This window comes from Neolamprologus multifasciatus, chromosome 6, assembly GCF_963576455.1.
Source record: "Neolamprologus multifasciatus chromosome 6, fNeoMul1.2, whole genome shotgun sequence".
Lineage (NCBI taxonomy): Eukaryota > Metazoa > Chordata > Actinopteri > Cichliformes > Cichlidae > Neolamprologus > Neolamprologus multifasciatus.
In genome coordinates this window covers 36,091,592-36,114,320 of record NC_140444.1, presented here as the reverse complement: position 1 = coordinate 36,114,320, position 22,729 = coordinate 36,091,592, and the positions used below count along the sequence as shown (strand labels likewise).

The following is a 22,729-nucleotide window of genomic DNA, read 5'->3' as shown; positions in this document are numbered from 1 at the left end:
AATAATAATAATCATTAGTTTATACGTTTACTAAGTAAAACAGCCAGAAGCAAAGTGAGCAACTACTCAACGAGACAATTAGGACTTTTTTCAAGTGCAACAACAGTTGCTGTTGGTTCTAAGATCTTACTCTACCTCTACCTTGCGCTACCCACCACAGACAGCAGCACCCTCCATTCCCCTCTCGCTTCTGTGAAAGAAAGTTCTTAACAAATAATGTGAAAAGTAAGACAGATGAGAGCCCCGTGAAACAGTGCAGCTCTAACACTCTACAACAGTCAGTTCACTGTGCTAGTCATAGGTAGGCTGAGTCAGATTAAAAAGGCATAAAGCCTAGGATATTATGCTTTCAAATATGGAACCTCTCCTCCTAAAGATAAAAACAAATCTGGAGAAATGGGGTAAATTGAATCTTACACTATGGGGTAAAATTAATGTGATTAAAATTATGGTGGCCCCACAGTTCAATTATGTTTCCATGATGTTACCTGTAAGAATTCCTTTACACATATTTAGTCAATTTGAAAAGTTAATTAAAGATTTTTTGTGGAATAACAAGAAGCCAAGAGTGAATATAAAGAAAATGTGGGCCTCTAAAGACATTGGGGGAATGGCCCTCCCAAATGTGAAGTTGTATAATTTAGCTTTTGAAATGTCAAGACTGGCCAAGCACTGGACAGGTTTGGACTCTGAGCTGAGCTGGATGAAGATCGAACAGGAACTAGTGAGCCCTTTTACACCCTTGGATGTTCTCTCACAGGGCTCGGCTGGACAAGACTTTCATAATAACCCAGTGCTCTGGTATTCTAAAGCTGTCTGGGTAGAGGTGCACAAGGTGTGTGGAGCATCTCATTTAAGACAACCTTATACCTCGCTATGGAACAACACCGCTGTACAGATTGGGCGAAAAACAGTGTTCTGGAAGGAATGGCTTGTCAAAGGCATACACAGGATAAGTGATCTTTACTCAGGGGGAGTGTTTATGTCATTTGCTGAAATAACCCAAAAATATGGTTTGATAAGAGAAAATAATTTTTGGAAATATTTACAAATAAGGGATTGTATTACCAAAGGAAAATTTACTCAAAGCTCAAATATGGTGGTGGAGTTTTTAGAATTGTCCAGTACAGCACATAGAGCAGCTGTTTTCTACAAACTGTTTAACAATCCAAAAAAAGAGATATGTGAAAACTTGAGGATTATATGGCAGAGAGATTTGAGTTGTGCAATTTCTAAAGAAGAATGGTGTAGAATTTTGTCATTCTCTGATAAATATATAAGAGAGGCCAGGGGTAAATTTACTCAGTATAAATTAATACACAGATGGTACTTTACTCCATCCAAACTTTACAGAATGGGAATCAGTCCCAGTAATATATGCTGGAAATGTAGTTCAGATCCAGGGACATTTATGCATGCTATTTGGGAATGTGGGAAAGTTTATCCCTTTTGGCAAAAAGTATTGGACAAAATAGGAAGGTGGATTGGTTTGGTAATACCCTTGTCACCAAGACTGTGCTTATTAGGGGATCGGTCGGTGTTACCTGGGGTTTCAAAGTATGACTTTGTGGTTATAAAGGTGGGGGTGATTGCAGCGGCTCGAGTTATTCTCAGTGTATGGAAGGAACCATCTCCTCCAGAATATAATAGGTGGAAGGAAAATATGCTGAAAATGGTGTCGTATGAAAAATTCTTGGCTAGGATTAATGATGATAGGGAGGGTTTTGACAAATCATGGGGACGTGTTTTTGGCTGAGATGGTTGGAATTTATTTGGTCAGGGCAATTATCTTTAGTTAAATTTTATGCTTGCTGCGTTGTATGTTTGTTTAGGCACTCAGTAATGGAATAACTTAAGATTTTATTGTCCTTTTTTTGCGGGTGTTAGTAAGTATTGAAAATAGAACCAAAATACAAAGGTGAATTAACCATGGGATTGGAAGCTGTCTTTTCTTTTTTCTTTTCTGTTGTTGTTTTGTTTGTTGTTTTGTTTATGTTTTCATGTGGTTAAATGTTAAAAACAAATAAAGACTTCAATTACAAAAAAAAAAAGGCATAAAGCCTCATTCTGCACAGACAACATGAACCTTATCTTGCAACAAGGCTGCAGATCCAAACACCACTACAAGTTAGTTACACTCAACTAATCTAATAATTTATGAATGCAGAGAATACCATTTGAGTGGAGTAATTCAAGTAAGCAGGTTAGGAAAGTAATAATATTTCTTATAGACATCCTAGTCCTTTTCACTACAGGTGTGATATGTGCGATATGAATGGTAAATGGTAAATGGTTTGTATTTGTATAGCGCTTTACTTGGTCCTAAGGACCCCAAAGCGCTTTACACTATACACAGTCATCCACCCATTCACACACACATTTACACACTGGTGATGGCAAGCTACATTGTAGCCACAGCCACCCTGACAGAGGCGAGGCTGCCAGACACTGGCGCCACCGGGCCTTCTGACCACCACCAGTAGGCAACAGGTGAAGTGTCTTGCCCAAGGACACAACGACCGAGACTGTCGGAGCCGGGGCTCGAACCGGCAACCTTCCGATTACAAGACGAACGCCCAACTCTTGAGCCACGATCGCCCCTATGAAGATATATATCGGACGACAAAATGAGAACATCTATAGTTTTAAATTATACGCTATTGTTTGTTTCGTGGTGTCGCAAAATACACAGTTTACGGCAATATTTTTTCATCAGGGCACAAAGAACACCACCGTGGCCAGTGAAGACGAGCCAGAACCAGGTAGCTCCAAACAGAAAGACCAGTCAAAACAAATGGAGGACCTTATTCCTAAACAAGGGGCTACTTCTGTAGCATGGACATGGTTTGGTTATGAAACGTCCGACAGGGACCAGAAAACTGTACTATGCAAATTATGCCTCAAACCGGTCCCCACCACGGACTCAAACACGACAAATCTCTTCTACCACCTACACAAGAATCATGTGAATGGAGAGATGAGGAGCAAAAAAGAGCCATCAGGCGCTCAAAATAAACCTTAGACTCAAACGTTAGAACAGGGTTTTCCCCGCAGCACCCCATGCAATAAAAAGTTTCACGCATCGGTCAAAACACGCAACTCCAGGTACATAACGCCCAGCTGGAAACACTTCACACAAGTCGAACTGCCCGAGATTCACAGAATTTACAGAAAAAGCGCTATTTTGTGATATATATCGTTATCGTGATGAGAAACATCGCATAACAGGATATGAGATTTTGGTCATATCCCACAGCCCTCATGATCTATTTCTATGATGACATAAATCACAGGTGTCGAACTCCAGGCCTCGAGGGCCGGTGTCCTGCAGGTTTTAGATGTGTCCTTGATCCAACACAGCTGATTCAAATCACTAAATGACCTCCTCAACATGTCTTGAAGTTCTCCAGAGGCCTGGTAATGAACTAATCATTTGTTTCAGGTGTGTTGACCCAGGGTGAGATCTAAAACCTGCAGGACACCGGCCCTCGAGGCCTAGAGTTTGACACCCCTGACATAAATGATTGCATTTTCCCAGTTTTGCAGAACTGCTCAAAGATTGCACTTTGTTGAAGTGAAATACAGTTAATTATAAGTTTTTTCAGTATCACTTCAAACGTATATTGGTCATAACAGAATAACAACTAACTTAAAAAAAACAGTTGGTCTCTAATAAAATTAGCAACGCATCAGCATCCCAGGTGTAACTAAAAGAGAAAAGGCAAAGTTTGGGCCAATAACTGGATACGACTGTTTTACAAATGTATTACAAGCCTTGGAGCCTCTTGAGTCTAACATGACTCCCTCTCAGTCCATCCACCATGACTTTGATTTTTTTGTTTTAAGATAAACTTCAAACATTACTTTTTCCGATGTATATTAGACTGCTATTTCCCTTGATTGTATTTAAACAAGCATGAACAAACAATTAAAAAGCTAGAAAAGAGATTACTGAACCAGGCAAATGTTAAGAAACTAATTAAATTAATAGTATTTCACTTGTACAACTGATGTCCATCCACTTATGTTAACAAATCGGGGTAGGCTAAACTATTAATCACTGTATATAAACAGTAATCAATATGATTTTCTGCTCTTCTGCTAGAATTTAAGAGCATACCGACTGCTTTCCCTTCAAAACAATCCCACGTGTCTCTCCATCTCCTTCATCTTTCCTCCTTGCACAGAGGTGCACATGCATTAACAGTACAGCAGCATTATATTAATTGTGTTTAACTCCTGTGCAGGTGGGTTTCTAACCACTTTTTTGCTGAAAACTCAAACACATTCACACCATGACTTTGTCTGCAAAAAATTAATAAACCTTGCAGTTCTATTTTTAAGATTAATCCACATTTGGTGCTCTAACAGAGTTTAGTGTATATGGGAATGACAACTTTGGACAGCAGTGTAACTCTGTGGGACACGACAGAGGAATAACACATCAGGCTCTGGTTACACTGCAGGTCTAATTCTTCACTAGGTCTACAATTTAGCATTGATTAACCTGCCAATTATTTCTTCAATTTACTGCAATGTAGGATAAGCATAACAAATAAATACTACGTTTTTTCTTGAAAATCGAATCCATTATCAAATCACCATTCTATTCATTGCAGCTCTATTTGGAATGCTCAAAGCTACAAGGTTGCCAGATGTGTTTTTAAAGACCAGAGTTTAGAATTCCTAATAGAAAAAGAAGGAAAACTTGCCTCTTTTCTGGACCCAGCCTTCCTTGACGACGTTCTGGTCGCTCATGGTGGCTTCTCCTCGTGACCAGTTCTCCCAGCTCTCCCAGTATGGTGACCGTGAAGGGACAGTTGTTGGAGGGTTAGCAGGACAGTGGGTTTGTCTGAAGCTCAGTCAGCTGTCCGTCTGACCGCTTGACTTATTCTCATCAGACTTTAAATTCTTCCCCTCACTGCCTAATAGATGAATATTTATACTTCTCTTGTCCACTATCACTTACTCTTTCCTCCTCTTGCCCTTCTGACCCAACCTGACTTTCTCCTGCTGCCTCTCTTCCCGTCTAGTGTTCCTCACCGTCTTTACTTTTCTTGCTCCCTCTTTCCCTCCCTCCTTCCTTCCTTTCTTCTCACTCCCTCTTTTACAGTGTTCCCTTCACTCTCTTGTTCTCTCAGAGTTCTTCAGTTTTCAGGCGGTCCAGTAGTGAGTCAGCCTGGAAGGAAACAACGACAGAGAAAGGAGAAAACTGAGAAAAAAAACCCACAGCAGGTCAGTGGATAGTTTCCTTCTCACAGCAAACACAGCAGGCAACCACTCATTGTTCAGAACCTTAGCACGCTTCCTGCCTCCTTAACTCCTTCCAACCTTTTCCTTGTTTCCTTTGTTACATCCCTTGCCAGACAATTTGCTATTTCTTTCATGTCTCTGGTTCCCAGCTCTGTTATTTTTTCATCTTCTCTTTCCTGCATCTTCACTCACCTTTAAGTGAAGGAAATTCACGTATCTCATTCTCTCCTCTCCCATTTTCTATGCCAACTACCATTTAAGGTTGATTCTGTTCATCTGGGCGTAACGTTTTCAGTGGGAAAAATGCTACGTCCAGATGAGCAGAATCAACCTTTCAGGATTTGCTTGCCTGGATGATTGAGCATGCATCAAGTCATCTATCATTTATCTGCTATCAACTTCCTGATGATTCTCATTTTCTTTTACTTCCTTTAGTCCTTTCTCGTCATGTTCCTTCTCTTCCTCACAAACTCATTTTCTTCCTCTCTTGTCCCCTCCCCACTCTGTCCCCCTCTTCATCATTTCTTGACTAGGTATACTAGTTTTTTCTCTTCCTTCAGTTTCCCCATCCATCTCTCCCTTGGCTGACTTTTCCTCCTTCCACACAGAATTCCAGGACCTCCCAGTCTCACCCGTTTCCTTCCTTCCCTCCCTCCCCAGTTCTTACTCCTGCTTTCCTCCATCATTCATTCCCTCATTCATTCTAATTCTTTTGCCTCACTTTTTCAACTCCTGTCGCCCCCTTCTTCTTCACCAGCCCCTACTTTGATTCTTTTTCCTATTTCTATTTCTCTTCTCTCACCTTTTTCATCCATCCTCACATTTTTCCATCCTACCCCTCATAACCTTCTCTGACTACACCAACAGGCTTCTCTGTTCTTAGGTAGGACTTCACAGTTGTGAAAATGTTGCTTGTTTATGTAAATAAGACTTACAGTAAATATGACAAGTTAACTGAGAACAATGGGACATATGTTTCTGTTTCTAGAACAATCTGCATTCTGTCAAACTTATGTCAAGTTAACAACAACAAAAAGGCAGCGGCTACCATTTACTTTAATTCATTGATTTCCCAAAATCAATTTTTAGTCTTGAGTGTGAAAATGTACAATACCACAACAGCTGTTACATTATTTCATAGAAGAGCTAAACAATTGGATAAAACTGTTTCTATATAAAATTTAAATACAGTGAAATAGTTTTTCCAGTTTAACTAGAAAAGGAGTTGGGAGTTTGCATATCATGTCAAAATAAATCAGATCCAGTTAGCTGCGGCTAAAGAGACTATTTCTCTCTGGGGATTAAATAGTCCATCCATCCACTGCAATTCGTCTGCAGCTGGGCTGCAGGGGCACCAGTCCAAGCAGAAGCCCAGATCTGCCTTACCCCAGCCGCCTACTCCAGTTCTTCCGGAGGTTTCCAAATCAGCCAGGGGGTCTTCTCGTGGGGCATGTCTGGAATACATTACCTAAGAGGCACCAAGGAGGCACCCTAGTCAGACGACTGGTTCCTTTCGATGTGGAGGAGTAGCATCTCTATTCTGAGACCTTAATTAACTGAATTCCTCACCCAATCTCTAATAGCCCTTTTCCATTAGTACCTACTCGGGTCAGCTCGGTACAGCTCGACACGGTTTTTAGGGTTTTCCATCAGATGACAGAACCTGGTACCTGGCAACAAGGGAAATGCCCACACAGAAACAACACCGTGGTGCTGAGCCTGACAAAAAGCCACAGACCGAGCAGCAGGTATAACATCGCCTTGACATCCACCTTTGTTCATGTCACATACAAATGACGACACGGGATGTTCAACCATGTTGCTATAACAACACCATGCACATTAAGTGGTACTCGATTGTAATGGAAAACAAGTTATGCCGCCTCGAGTTGCTTTGTGCCAATTCAAGTAGGCAGCAACGGAAAAAGGGCTTAAGGAAGAGGAAACTTTCAGCTGTCTATATCCTCAATCTCATTCTTTTGGTCACTACCCAAGCTTGCCACCACAGCTGATGATGGGGATGCAGACCAACTGGTAAATTGACAGCTTTGCTTTAATGCTCAGCTCTCAGTTTTCCACAATGAGTGTCTCCATTACTGCAGAAGCAGTACCAATCCATTCATCAATCAAACACTTCCCCTACCTATGAACAAGACACCAAGTTACTTAAACTACTCCAAAAAGCAGTGATAAGATTTTGAGGCCATCAAAGTGAAGATCTTCTGCCACTTGGCTCCACCAAATTATTCTGTTCATAAAAAATTATGCACAGTGACAAAGAGCAGGTCCAGTGCTATGCAAGTCAGGGTGCAGTTATAGGTGAAGGCCCTAACAGTCTGATTTCTGCCTTTTGAAACTAGATGTTGAGACATGGAACAACAGCTTTCAGCTGGGGAAGAACCATGAGCGAGTTTGGTTGACTCTTAATAGACCTCCATTGTTGAGGTGTCTGTACAGAGCTGGGGCTGCGAGGTAGCTTATGCCTGTCATCGTGGCAACCTCCTAAGTAGATAGCAGACACCAAATGTGAAAGGAACTGTTGAATTAAAGAAGACGTCCCATAGGACTTTGTTAGATCGTATATTTCCTGAGATACCTGGCAAGTACCAAAAGGCAAAGTGGACTGAAACTCTGGCAGTGACAAAAGCAAAAACTCAGCTGTGGGAAAAGGTTGGTGAGGCCATGGAGCAAAACATTTGATTGGCCTCCAAACAATTCTGTTGAACCATTATACAACTTAGGAGGGGAAAGCCATGCTCTCATGGTGCTTTATACAGTGAGGAAATGGTCCTGCTGGCTTCAACTGAGAATTTAGTTGGGCAATTGAAGGAATAGTTTGAGGATCTCCTCAATCCTGCTGACACAGCTTCCATAACAGAAGCAGAGCTTGAGGATGACGAGGACAACTTGCTAGTCTTCCCTAAAAATGTTACATGCAGGCCGCCATCTAAATATGATTTTGAATCAAAATGAAATGTGGACAGCTGTAAGTACAGTTACTTAATCCACCCGATTTCAAACCAACTTAACACCTGTGGAAGATTTTAACTAGACATTTTAGACAGTAGTTCTGGTAGATTTTCTGAGACTTTTAGAAATAACACTGAGCAGCAACAGATCCATGGATGTGTAACTGACAGTTCTTTTTGTTACAATTAGGGCTGCCACAAATGATTATTCTGATAGTCAACTAGTCACCTATTATTTTTGCGATTAGTCGACTAATCAGATCATCATCCATTGGACGTAAAACGTACAGCTTATTGCACCAGCATGCATCTGCTCTTATATAACTATCATTAGCTTACAGCTTTAAGTGTTTAAGGTATGTGCTAACTAACAATAAAGACAAGATGATAATTTATTAAATTTTAATGAAATTTGCAGATTGTTTTGGTGGGGTTTAATAAACTCAGTCGTCTGCTCCTTGCCATCTAAAATATAACAGGACACTGGAGTATATTCTCGAGCATCTCACACTTCTGATAATCAGTTGTCTGCTTGACGTTTATTCAGCTGTGTAAAAACTATAACTTTAATCTCAGCCAAACCGATTTACTCAGGAACAAATAAAATACAGAAAAAAGCCAAACAATAACATTTTTAAGTTATCTAAGTGACTTATATATATCATGTTTAACATGATACCTTTCAGGTTAAACATGATACTGATGATGCTGCGAAAGACGGCAGTGGGTTTGAAAACGATTTGCCGGGAGTCCGGTGTTCTCACCGGCTCTAGTGAGCCTTGAACCCCGGCTAGCTATCGAGCTATCGAAAACGTCGGAGCGTTTTTGAAAATATGTGGTGTCTTGATAAACTGAGCAGATATTTGAGGTTTACACAGCTACATTCTCGCCTGAAGATATGTTAAACGTTTATTTTGTGACCCAAAAAGAATAATAAGAGTAATATTAAAACTAACTAGCTGCCACCATCGTTGGAAACTGAGCAGGGCCGCGCTATGAATTGTGGGACAGAGCTACTTCTTCTTCGGGGTTTAACGGCAGCTGGCATCTTTGTACATGCAGTGCTGCCATCTTCTGTTTCAGTCCGTTATTACACTCTTAAATCCTACTACTTCTTCCTGCATCTTTTGGGATCTTACAAAGCTTCAAACGTCGCTAAGACTATAAAATTATTTGTCGAAGTAATTGTGACTAGTCGACTAATCGTGGCATCCCTAGTTACAATTAGGGCTGTGCGATATGACCAAAACCTCATATCCCGATATAAGACATCTATCATCCCGATAACGATATAAATCACAAAAATGTAAAATTTTTTGTAAATTCTGTGAATCTCGGGCAGCTCAACTTGCATGAAGTGTTTTCAGCTGGGCGTCGTGTACCTGGAGTTATGACTTTTAGCCGATGCATGAAACGATACATTTTTAGACATAAGTTGTAACAGCCGCCGTTTTCTTTGTGAGTATTTATTACACGGCGTGCTGCAGGGAAAAGCCTGTTCTAACGTTTGAGTCTAAGGTTTATTTTTTAGCACCTAACGCCTCTTTTTTGCTTCTCATCCGTAAACACTGCATACTCTTTCACGGGATTTAGTTTATTTTGAAAAGTCTCAACAGGATCTTGAGCTTTATTGTGAAAGGTTAATATGCAAAACAAATAAACAGACGGCGGAGCCACGCCATTGTTTTACCGTCATGGTTGCTAACGACAACGCATAAAAACAGTTGCTTGTCCGTTCATAGTGTGGTCATATTAAATATAAGAGAAAGAAAGAACTTTAACAAATGAATATAACCACTACAGTGACCATCAAAACGATGAAAAAATATTGCCGTAAACATTATATTTTGCCACACTACAAAACAAACAATAGCGTAAAATGAAACGATAGATGTTTTTATATCGTCACCCGATATATATCGTTATATCGAACAGCCCTAGTTACAATATATAGTTTTAGTTGAATATCTCTATTGGCAAATATTGGCCCTGTTGATTGATGTTTATATATCTAAATGCACGGCAGTATTTTCCAAAGTTATCTCCCCCCGCCCCAATTCTAAATTTAAACATATTTTTAAAAAGAGCAGTTAAAACAAATTGTCCTTTTCCCATAGATCAGAAAGGGAACTTTAAAATCCTTAGCAGCTTCAGCTATTGGGAGTTTTTTCTGCATGCTTGTGAATTTTTGAACAGTTTGTGCAGCCCTACCAAAAACACAATGAAAAAAAAACCCCCACCAGCATCAGCTCCTTGACTCACATTCAGAGGCAACATAGGATCTGAAATAACATGTATGGGATAAATATTTGACATTTAATAGTATAACTTTATTATGCAAAAGTTTGGGTATTTAAAGTGTTTAGATTCTTCTCCATCATGTAAAGATATCAAGAAGGCATCTGATCATCTCAAATTCATGCTGCAGCTCAAACTCAAAGCTCAAACATCCAGCCAGATGCATCAAGCAAAAAGAACAAGGTGTCCTGCAACCGATGGCCCCTACAGAGCCCCAATCTCTACATAACTGATACTTAGACTACATTTACAGAACCAACACTATCAAGTGAAATAATGGATGTATGCATGTTAAAATGTTGAACACGTGTATAGTTTAACACTGCTTCATTACAACAACTATTTCAGCATATTACCTGAAATTACTTTCACAGGTGCATATAAAGACATTCTCCATGATGATGTTTTGTAAATGAATGCAAAATCATACAATTAAAAAATAAACTCATGTTTAGAGCAACTAACTGTGTGCAACTGTAATATAGCTCCTTGGAGCCAAAACTTGTCCCTCAGCTTAAGCCTTAATAAGACCCAGCCATTGCTCTTAACCACTTATCCAATTCAGGTTAGCAGAATGTAAGAACTTATTATATCAATTTATTTGTCAAATTATCCACTTTAAACACAGAAAGATAATGATATCTATATGCTAAATTATATCACCCCAGTGACTATAAACAGAGGGACTACAATTAGCTTTAAATGGTTCTGTAATGCAATCCTGTTCCTTATGAAGATCACACTGAACTGCCTCTAAATAGAGCTATCTGAATGCTCTGACAAATGACCTTAAAGATAATTGTTTTCCTGATCAGTTTTACAGATGCAGTGATGATGATGATTCATAAAGGTTTGTCACTGTAATGTCTCACAAGTAACTGAATTTCCTATATGCCAGTACCCAACATGAGATGAGACCAGTAGGTCCACCTCTGCTATCATTTTACAAGTAATTTAACAATAAAACCCGATTCCCACATCAGTGGCTTCTCTTTCATATGAAAAAACGAACACATTGTGGGTAAAAATCGCATGCCTTATACTGACAATAATCATTCACATTTCAGCATTCAAACAACATACGGTACTGGTTGTGTTCTGATGACCGACTGGTCATGTTGCTTCAATGCATGGCTCACACAAGCACCACTGGGAAGATCCAGCGCTGGAAAACAAATGCTGAGATCTCCAATGACAACAAAAACAATGGCTGACAGGAGCAGGGGTTGTATATTTCAGAAGCCGGCTCAGAGCTGCGGCCCTCGGTGCGACAAACACTCCCCCCCTCCCCTGTCTGTGATTTATTGTTCATGATTGTGCCCTGCATCACACACACAAACAAACAAATACTGAAACAACAGCTTTTGTTTCAAGGGCGTGTGGTGTCATTATCTGTTACATAACAACATCCGCTTGGCGTGCTCCATTATATTTTAATGGGCGAGCCGTGAATAAATGTCTGGCAACGGCTCTTATGCCGATTACTAACTGTTAGTGGCGATGAAATAGCTGGTGTGAGACGGCAGGATGGGAAGGTGGTTGTGTGGTTGGCCTGTGATGGCTCGGCTGGAGGATGCGGGTTAGCCAGGGATGCTAGCTGGGGAGGGTGAGGGGGGTGATGCTAGTGCTAATCTTAGCCGGTCAGCCAGTTCAATGCCTGGCTAGCATAGCTGGCTAACTGACAGTCCGGCAGTCAAGCTGTTGGAAGTGGTGTTATTTCTCTGATGAAACCACTCCGGTATCTATCATCTGCGATTTTTGTTAGTTCATCCTGAACTGAAATGAGAGTCTGTGGTTTATGAAGGCGGGGGGCGCAACGAAGAGAGGTGGGAGGGGGAAAACGGGAGGTTGGGGGTGTAGTTCATAAGGACGATGGGCCGAAGCCAGACGGCCGGTACAGTTACCATTACTGGCCCACCCCTCCCTGCTGCTGCAGCAGCGGCAGCATCCCAGCGCCGCATCCTTCCCAGCCCGGCGAATGACGAAGCAGCAGCAGTCCGCTAACTGCAGCTAGCTAGCGTGCTAACCTCCGCTCCAGGCTCGAGACAAACCCGCTGCCCGTGCCCCCCAAACAACGACTCCCACTCCCCCCTCCTTATCACCCTTTTCACACAAACAATCCAAGCGTCCACCCCACACACATTATATCATATAATTATTTCACCTGGCAGTCGAAAAATGATAGGGATACCCCCTCCTCCTCCTCCTCTCCTCTGGGCACTGGAGCATCCGACGGAGTAACGTCGCTCAGTGTGGATAACAGGAGGACATCGATGGGTCCATAGCCGTGGATGCCGTCTCCAGACCGTTGAAGCCGTAAAGATGAGTTTTCGGGGGTGTATTGTTTTGTTTTTATATCCCAGGCAGACAGCGACTGCGGCGGCGGATAGACACACGAACAGACAGACAGACAGACAAACCCGCTCAACTCCTGCTCCCTCCGCAGCTCCGCCAGGAAACCTCGCTCGGCTCCGAGTCGGCTCGTCACGTTCAGCCAGATCTGACTGGGAGGACTCCTGCTGGCTTCAAGGGCTGTCGGAAATGTGGTCTTTCTAAAAAACGATGACAAAAAAGTCGCAGCTAATCAAATAATTTGGGGTACTCGTCATTTAGTCACAGCCACATTACTTAACTTGAATCAGACAATACTGCTTATGACATGTTGTTTAAGTGGGGGACCAAAACGCAATTTAAAACATAGATTATATTTCAGGAGCTTGGCTTATTTACTTAATTCAAATAGCTGCAGAAAAATTACATGTGAGGTTCAAAGGTAATTATTTATTTGGCATCAAATAATTTCTTCCTGTACTTTATATGTATATGTGTTCAGATTCATTTAAAAGCTCAAAATGCTGCTTTTGTGCAATATTTTTCCACATTCCACCTGCCTTGTCTAGTTTATATATATTAAAATGCAGGTAGAAACAAGCTTTTACTCAAGTCCTAAACTTACATTTTAAAGTATTTATCAACAAATGTAGTCTCACTATCCATTTAGTAACCAATTCTAGAATTAAACTCATAAGAAAACGGAAAATGAAACGTTTTCTTAAAGTTGTAAGTGGCATCTATTGGCTAAAAAGGGGCCATTCTTGGTGTAATTGAATCTCTTTGCTGGACCCTTGTCATGAAACCGTGGATAAAGGCGCTAAAATGATTTGAATCCTATTCGTGGGGATTACGTTGTGGTTACAAAAACGTTTGTGGACTTCCACTGAGCTATTACTTGTAGTGTATTCTTCTCAGTATTCTAACTTTTTCTGCTTTATGTCATCTTTACCCTTTATTTTTATCTTGTGAAAACCCAGGTGTTTCAATTTTTGTTTTTGCACTTGAAAGAGACACTCTCCTAGCGACTTTCCACGTTTGTTTGTTGGCTACATGTGTATGTGGTAAACGTGACTTTACGAAGAACACGTGAATGCAGCATCTGTCTCCTCATGGCATCCTAGGCTTTTGTTGATCCCTGGCTTTTGTTCTCTCTCTCCCCTCTCTCTCTCTCGCTGTGTGTGTGTGTGTGTGTGTGTGTGTGTGTGTGTGTGTGTGTGTGTGTGTGTGTGTGTGTGTGTGTGTGTGTGTGTGAAGGGTTTGTATGTGTCCAGATTCAGTTCAGTTATAATTCATTTCCTATGATTCACAGCAGATATAAGTGTCTTCTTTGTGTTTATATTTAAGTGTATGTTTTGCCCAACACAAAATATGTATTTTCGATAATGTTTTGTTGTTTGTTTGTTTGTTTTGTTTTGTTGTGTTTTAAGAAAATGTATAGCAACCCCCCCTCTTTTCCTCCCCAGCCTTCCACTCAATGGCTGCTTTGTTTAAGGATCCGGTCCCAGTCTGGCTGTGGGAGTGATGCTCCTGTTGCTGGTGCTGGTGCTTTGCATTAATCAATTGGTGTCTGAAAGAACAATTCAGTCTCAGTCTCTGGTCTACAACGTCCATGAGGTCGTTTAAGGATATTGTTCAAAAATGAGATTTATTAATAAATGTAAATTCATTGTACACGTTGATTTTTTTTTAGTATTTTATTGTTAGATCTCAGCACTTGATGCAATTATTATGATTGTGATTATGATGAAGATTGTTATTGTTATTGTATTAGCATATTTGTGAGCATATTTTAAATATTTTTGAAACCTGCTACAGAGCAGGTTAAGATCCAGATTAGAGATCAGCAGGTATGAAATTATCACCTACTGACTAAATAAATCTTCAGAAAATAGCATCAACATTCCTGGAAGGACCTCCAAACACAGAATACACAGCAAGGATACCTGTTCGACCAATAAAAATAATTTACTTTTGATCTGCGACAAGTTGACGCATCTCCTTAGGCTGTGTGATAGTAAGCTTTAATGTTTAAATGGATTCAGTCTGAACTGCAGCCATCACCTTACAAATAATAATCAGCAGTGAGAACGCACTTGGTGATAAAACTATTAACTGAAATTAAAATATTTATTGTGTGCACTAAATCGCCAGAATAACTAAAACATTTTCTGCAACATTTATCAGCATCATTTTAACAACAATATTGTATTTTACTGGTACATTTTTGTGATCTGTAGAGATTTATATCACCATTTGATAATATTTCTGCAGCAGGCGCCACTCATTGGGATTATTTTTTGTGGAAAACAAGTCATATGATCTGTGAAACACGCCTCTGTGACTGGTTAGATGATGTCAACTAATTACTTGGGTAAGTTAGAGTAAGTGAAACCAGATAACACAAAGATACCCTAGGTATGTTGAACTCTCTTCATCTGAACAAGTGTCAACTTCCGTGTTTGTACGCTCCAGGTATTATTCCTGTTTTGGAGATGTTAATATGAATTAAACTGAGGTCAGTTCAGCTCAGTTCTTTTAACGTAGCACCAGCTTACAGCAACATCCATTCAAAGGCTTTATAGGTTAAACAGTGTGATAGCCTGTTGTCAAACTGTAGATAAGAAGAAGATATTTTCATGGGACCAACAGATGCTCTGCCATGACTGATTTGAGTAGAAAGAAAACAAACCGAAAAAAAGAAAGAATGGAAGAAAAAGTGAGACTAAGGACCAAACAGAAGACAAAAGTTCTGCCATTATAGCAAATAATCAACTGGAGTAGAAGTGCTTAGTGGACTGTGGGAGGTCCCAGCCTGTGTCTACAGCAGAATCTGATATTCTTTATGATAACCAACCCAGTCCCCATAATGTAAAAAAAAAAATCGAACCTCTGAACTGAAGATAGAAACATTGTTTTACAGGAATTTGAAGTTCTGGATGAATGAATGTGTGTATGCAAGATAAGATGTCCCACATATTTCTCTGTGCAAATTACTAGCAGGTCAAATTTGAACTACAGGTGTGTGCATGTGTCTGTGTGTGAGCAAGTGAGGGAGTGAGAGAGATTAAAGTTGCTAGTATCAGTTTTCTTTGTTGCCAGAGCACTTAGTGTTGGGTTTCTCTGTCAGAGAAGAGAAACATAGGATAGGTGAGCAGAATCGAGTACATATAAGTATCTGGTCTCGGGTTGATAGGACGAATAGATGTGATGACTCTCTCGTGTTAAGGTAAGGCTGCACGTCTTCCGCTGCTTTTTCAATTAACAAGGCTTTTCTTATGTAGGAAACATATTTCAAAGGCGAAAGTATTAAATAAATGAATTCATTATATTGTTCCTATTCTGTGCTTAAACTCACTAATGTGATTGTTTTTTTATACGCAGGCTTTGACTGCATTTCTTTTGCCTACAGCTATACTTGGATTAAATATGCTGTACAAAATATAGTTATTAGCATTAGTATTGTTATTAGTATTATTAGTTAGTAAAATACTATATTTATATATAGTAAACATACGACACTATGAACATAACTAAAACAGTAACTTCTCACTAGCAACCTCAAGTGGTCAAAATAATCATTACCCATCAAAATATATTAGCACATGACACCAGAATACTGCACACATATATTACTTTAGAGGCTTAAAGATGACTGTATTTCTTAGGGTTGTCATTAGGCATGTTCACAGATTTAAAGGGTTGACTGATGATATAGAAATGCATTATTCGGCAGAGATAATTGTGTCTCCTGTGTTTTCTTCAGGAAACTCTCAAACTTGAACTGTGATAGTGGATTCATTGTTGACCTTCACTGGGATCCGTTGCAGACATTAACTTGGACAGTGATGGCAGGATCCGGTGTCGCTGTGAGGCTGCATGAGTTCAGAGAGTCTCACAACTCCAAAGAGCTTCTCTCACCAGCTATGTTAAAACCAAAGTGAGTGGTCACTATCAAAAACACTCTGACCTTTTGCTTAAGTAAAAGTATTAATGCCATAATGTGTAAATACTTTGTTACAAATAGCCCTCAAATTTACTTACAGTGGGGCAAAAAAGTATTTAGTCAGCCACCGATTGTGCAAGTTCCCCCACTTAAAATGATGACAGAGGTCAGTAATTTGCACCAGAGGTACACTTCAACTGTGAGAGACAGAATGTGAAAAAAAAAAAATCCATGAATTCACATGGTAGGATTTGTAAAGAATTTATTCGTAAATCAGGGTGGAGAATAAGTATTTGGTCAATAACAAAAATACAACTCAATACTTTGTAACATAACCTTTGTTGGCAATAACAGAGGTCAAACGTTTACTATAGGTCTTTACCAGGTTTGCACACACAGTAGCTGGTATTTTGGCCCATTCCTCCATGCAGATCTTCTCAAGAGCAGTGATGTTTTGGGGCTGTCGCCGAGCAACACGGACTTTCAACTCCCGCCACAGATTTTCTATGGGGTTGAGGTCTGGAGACTGGCTAGGCCACTCCAGGACTTTCAAATGCTTCTTACGGAGCCACTCCTTTGTTGCCCGGGCGGTGTGTTTTGGATCATTGTCATGTTGGAAGACCCAGCCTCGTTTCATCTTCAAAGTTCTCACTGATGGAAGGAGGTTTTGGCTCAAAATCTCACGATACTTGGCCCCATTCATTCTGTCCTTAACACGGATCAGTCGTCCTGTCCCCTTGGCAGAAAAACAGCCCCATAGCATGATGTTTCCACCCCCATGCTTCACAGTAGGTATGGTGTTCTTGGGATGCAACTCAGTATTCTTCTTCCTCCAAACACGACGAGTTGAGTTTATACCAAAAAGTTCTACTTTGGTTTCATCTGACCACATGACATTCTCCCAATCCTCTGCTGTATCATCCATGTGCTCTCTGGCAAACTTCAGACGGGCCTGGACATGCACTGGCTTCAGCAGCGGAACACGTCTGGCACTGCGGGATTTGATTCCCTGCCGTTGTAGTGTGTTACTGATGGTGACCTTTGTTACTTTGGTCCCAGCTCTCTGCAGGTCATTCACCAGGTCCCCCCGTGTGGTTCTGGGATCTTTGCTCACCGTTCTCATGATCATTTTGACCCCATGGGATGAGATCTTGCGTGGAGCCCCAGATCGAGGGAGATTATCAGTGGTCTTGTATGTCTTCCATTTTCTGATGATTGCTCCCACAGTTGATTTTTTCACACCAAGCTGCTTGCCTATTGTAGATTCACTCTTCCCAGTCTGGTGCAGGTCTACAATTCTTTTCCTGGTGTCCTTCGAAAGCTCTTTGGTCTTGGCCATGGCGGAGTTTGGAGTCTGACTGGTTGAGGCTGTGGACAGGTGTCTTTTATACAGATGATGAGGTCAAACAGGTGCCATTCATACAGGTAACGAGTGGGGGACAGAAAAGCTTCTTACAGAAGACGTTACAGGTCTGTGAGAGCCAGGGATTTTCCTTGTTTGAGGTGACCAAATACTTATTTTCCACCCTGATTTACGAATAAATTCTTTACAAATCCTACCATGTGAATTCATGGATTTTTTTTTTCACATTCTGTCTCTCACAGTTGAAGTGTACCTCTGGTGCAAATTACTGACCTCTGTCATCATTTTAAGTGGGGGAACTTGCACAATCGGTGGCTGACTAAATACTTTTTTGCCCCACTGTATAAGTAATAAATGTAAATTATACTGCTACAAAATAAAAGAAAGAAATTAAAAAAAACTTGTTAAAAAAAAGTCATGCTTATATCTATACTGAACTGCGTATTGTGTTAGGAATGACAGGATGGCATCGTTTGATGGAAATTAAAATGATCAGCCTACAAAGGGCTGAATTCACACACAGCCCCTTAATTCAAAATGAAATTCTGATGTGGCAGGCTGGATCATTTTGCAGAAATTTCATTGCAACAACATAAATAATACTCAGTAGTTTGTCTGACCCTGACATGCTTGTATAACAAGCTAATAAGATGGCAGATGGTGTCCTGGTGATTTCTTCCCACCACCAAACCGGTCATGCTGAACCATGTGACAGGGAGCACAACGTTTTCCACAGTTTCTCCAGTCCCTGTTACATCTGTCTTAGGTGCGTAGGGTGAGCCTGCGCTTATTTGTGAAAAGCACAGGATGCCAGTGGTGGATCTGCCGATTTTGTATTCATTGTCAAATGCCAATTGGTCTCCACACTGCCGTGGATTGAGCACAAGGCCCCCGAAAGACTGAACAGTGCAAAAGTGTATATATGTAAGTTTCAAAATTGAAAGAAGAAAGACTTCAAAAAACCTTTCACATCTATTCTGCTGCAGTAGTGCAGTAACTATATATTTGGCTAACATCAGATCATTCTTGTCATAAAAGTATTACATTTACAGTAAATCCCAAATATGCAGTCACTGTACTCGGCAGATAGCTTGGATTTGATTTCTCTATCTTGCTGGAGCAAAACTCTACTAGCCCACTGGAGAAAGAAATAACAACTGGCCCTATAGTTAGCTTTCAAAAATGGATTAGAAAAGTCTGTAACCTTATTGATTTCATGAACTTTTACGTGATCAAATGTCATTTTATTATTTTATACTTTTGGAGATCTGAGTCATGATTAATGAAGTGTAGCAATGTCAGGAGTAAGAGCAAAAAGTTTTTCACACAGAATTTTGTTTCTTTTTCTCTACAGAAGATCACGTTTGGGGAGGGATGTGCATGGATTATATCCAGGACAGCTGGGCAGAGTACATACTATCCACTCCAAGGCCTGTGGGTAAGAAACTGCTGGTTTTAAATGAATCTTTGCTGTGGCGATTACAAGGGATTTTTCCTGTATTTCATCAGTGATTTACCTTGTTACAGCTAAAAGATAAAAAAGAAGGCATAAAAGCTTAAAATGTAAAAACAGATGAACAACCTTTTCTGTGATTTCTTTTCTGTCATTATTTGCAAAATAGTTATACTTACATTATTTATCATTCTTTTTCGTACAGCACTTGTATATAAAACATACATGTTCTCAGTTTCAACAAAAATAGGAAAAATGTCAAATGCATAAGCAAACATTCGATCCCAGTGGTAGGTTCTAGTTGACAAAAACATTTTCAGTGATTCAGCACAAATATCAGAAGATCAAATATTCTTCGGTTGAAAAATCAGTTACACTGTTGGCCTCAGATCGGAGGAAAAGGAAAAACAAAACAAAAATATTTGAGGTATTCTGAAGATGCTAATTTGTTTCTGACAATAGCTCATTAAAATGATAGTATTTTACTCTTTTTTGACAAAAGTATTTCCTTTTTCTTTTTTTGTTGCCTGTCCCGTTTGGCTCTTTTGCCATCAGAATTATTGTCTAAAGGCGAAGAAAGATGCCCAATGGATTTACTTTACCAAATGGACCATCCCAGCTTTGCCGTAATGGTCTATTTGATTCACCTTTTATTGTCTATTTTATTTTATTTTCACTTGCTAAATACGGGACAGATATGACTGGGGAAAAGAAAGGGAAAGAAAAACAGCGGAGAAGAGGGACGGGGATAAAGGGCAAAAAACAACAAAATAAGCAGACAAAAAATACATATATCGATCACCCGGATCACCTGTTGAGAAAGAAAAAAGAGAAAACAAGCAGAAGAAAACGAGAGAAATAGAATAAACAACATCACGATGATCTATGGGAATATGACAGTAAATACTAAATATTAAACATTATTGTGCAGCACGTAAGATCGACAGCACACAGTGTGCTTTGAGGTAGGAGCCAAAAAGGGTGTAGTTTGTGTGTGTGAGTCCCCGTGTGTACACCTGTGAGCATGGACGCGCTTGTATTTAAAAGGTTCCTTCATGTAATGATCTGCTAAAGGGTGTGGGGGGGCCACAGCCCCGTCCTCCAGGGCATGAAGCAGGTATGGAGGAGATCAAGACTCCAGACTCCAGAGGCCCCCAGAACACAAGAGACCAAGAAAGACCAACAGAGGGGCAGCTGCACCACCTCCCCTCCCCTGCACCATGGTGACACACCTTTACCCCAAAGCCCTGCATGTGTGGGTGATTGTGGTGGAGCGGGAAGAGGGACAAAAGTATTACTGCATTGGCAGACTATTTCAAATCCCCACATTTTAAAGTTCAAAGTTCTGAGTATTTCTATAGAATCAGTCCTCGATGAAACCCTGAAATCTTTTTGAGCCATTATATGGTCAATTTTCTTGCATTATGAGCCCTTATTTTGCAGCATTCCCTTCAGACAGCTTTTTATACAGAAAGGTTAGGTTTAGTTATCTAGCTGGTCATTGTCTTTATTCAGCTTCAGTCTGTTGTCTTTTTATATTCTTTTTAGAAAGCATCTTTTTTTTCTGGCATGCCTCCCATGAAAGGTCCTGAAATCTTTAGCTTCTTAGAGACATCTTTTTCCATCAAACAGTCTGCTCTTGAGTTCAATGTGTCTGACATAAACCACTTGGAGATGATCTTGCTTAGAGTGGAATAAATATAGCTGCCTTTTTGAACATAGCATTTTTGTTAATACTGTTCAAAAGTGTTTATGTATCTAAATATGTTTTTAAAAGGCCAACATTTTACATGTGATATTTACTTTTGCGGATGATTTATTTCATTAATGCAAAAGAAACATGTTCAGTTTTCACTGTTATTGATTTAACTACTTCAGAAATATATAAATTTTATACTGAAAAATAAGTAATTTCTGCTTCCATGCATGTAGTCTTAGTCAGGTAACTGTTGTGGTTCTCTGTATAATGCAACTTCTCAAGTAACCCCTGCATCTTGAAAATAGACTCCAATTCCACCCTCTTGGACAGCATCAGGTGACAATAGTCGCTCCTTTGCTTTCCGTGAGACTGGAGCTAATGTGTCACTCCAACCAGAACCAAACATGGTGGAGAAAGGGGCCATTACCTCCAGGTACACACCCCACACGTAGGGTGCAAAGAATTGAAAGGACACCCTAAAATCTGCTCAAAATGAGACCACCGTCTCAACTGGCCAGCTGTAGTCCAAGACCGTGGAGTCTGGACATTTCCACCAGAGCGGTCAGCCTTTGAGACAAGCAAAGCTATTAGCATTGACTTTAAGGTATTTATGCTTGTGTTCATGCTATTTTTCACCATGTAACAGCTATGAACACCACAGTGAACAGTCTCAGCACCTCCGTGTGTCTCCAAACCATCAACAGGAAAGCTACCAGCCGAGCTTTGATATTTGCACTCTGAGAGCTTTGAGTGTCCTTCGCCACAATGCGGCAGTCTGGGAGCAGCACCTTCCTCGTTCAGCCTGCCAGGATCATTTTCAGCTGTAGTGTGACACTTTTAAATAACATCTAACTGTATTTTCTGCTCATTCATATTGTAAATGTGATATTCATGAATATGCAATCTTAACTTTACATGTCTGTCTTTGTTTTAATCCTTTTCTCTTGTGGATTACAGTATATTACCGTGTTTAACATTAAAACAAACTCAAATCATTCCAATAGACTTATTGCTTTTACTGCATTTTTGTAATTGGTGGTAATTAAAGAGGGCCACAGGTTTTGTTTTTCATGAAAGAATAGCTTGCACAGAGAGGATCACAGCACGGAGCCAAAGCAGGTAACTGGACAGCGTTTCACTGCGTTAGCGGAGAGGTAAATTAGTCCAGGTAAGTCTGTATCCAAGATGGCCGACTTCTAAATGGCCACCATGGTCACCACCCATCTTGAGGAGTTTGCCCCCTCACATATACTAATGTGCCACAAACAGGACTTTAATATCACCAACCATTCCCATGTTATTACGGTGTATCCATATAAATGGCCCACCCTGTACTGTGATTTGTGGTGTGCTGCCTTTTTTAAGACGCAAACACACCTGTCACACACCACAAACAGGTGAACATTTGGGTTTTGTA

At 40.3% G+C, this 22,729-nt stretch overlaps 1 protein-coding gene across 2 annotated transcripts in view; it reads right to left on the bottom strand.

Moving 5' to 3' along the window:
- Positions 1–13,022, bottom strand: part of akt3b (v-akt murine thymoma viral oncogene homolog 3b) — a 30,905-nt gene extending 17,883 nt beyond the window's left edge. The window contains exons 1-2 of one of the 2 annotated variants that reach the window (XM_085164289.1): positions 12,685–13,022; positions 4,713–5,179 (exon numbers count right to left, since the gene is read on the bottom strand). In XM_085164289.1, the coding sequence (XP_085020415.1) occupies positions 4,713–4,758 (46 nt within the window). In that variant the 5' untranslated portion in view covers positions 4,759–5,179; positions 12,685–13,022. The remainder of the gene's footprint in view (positions 1–4,712; positions 5,180–12,684) is intronic. The other variant, XM_085164288.1, reaches the window with a different exon arrangement.
- Between the last annotated feature and the right edge of the window lie 9,707 nt (positions 13,023–22,729).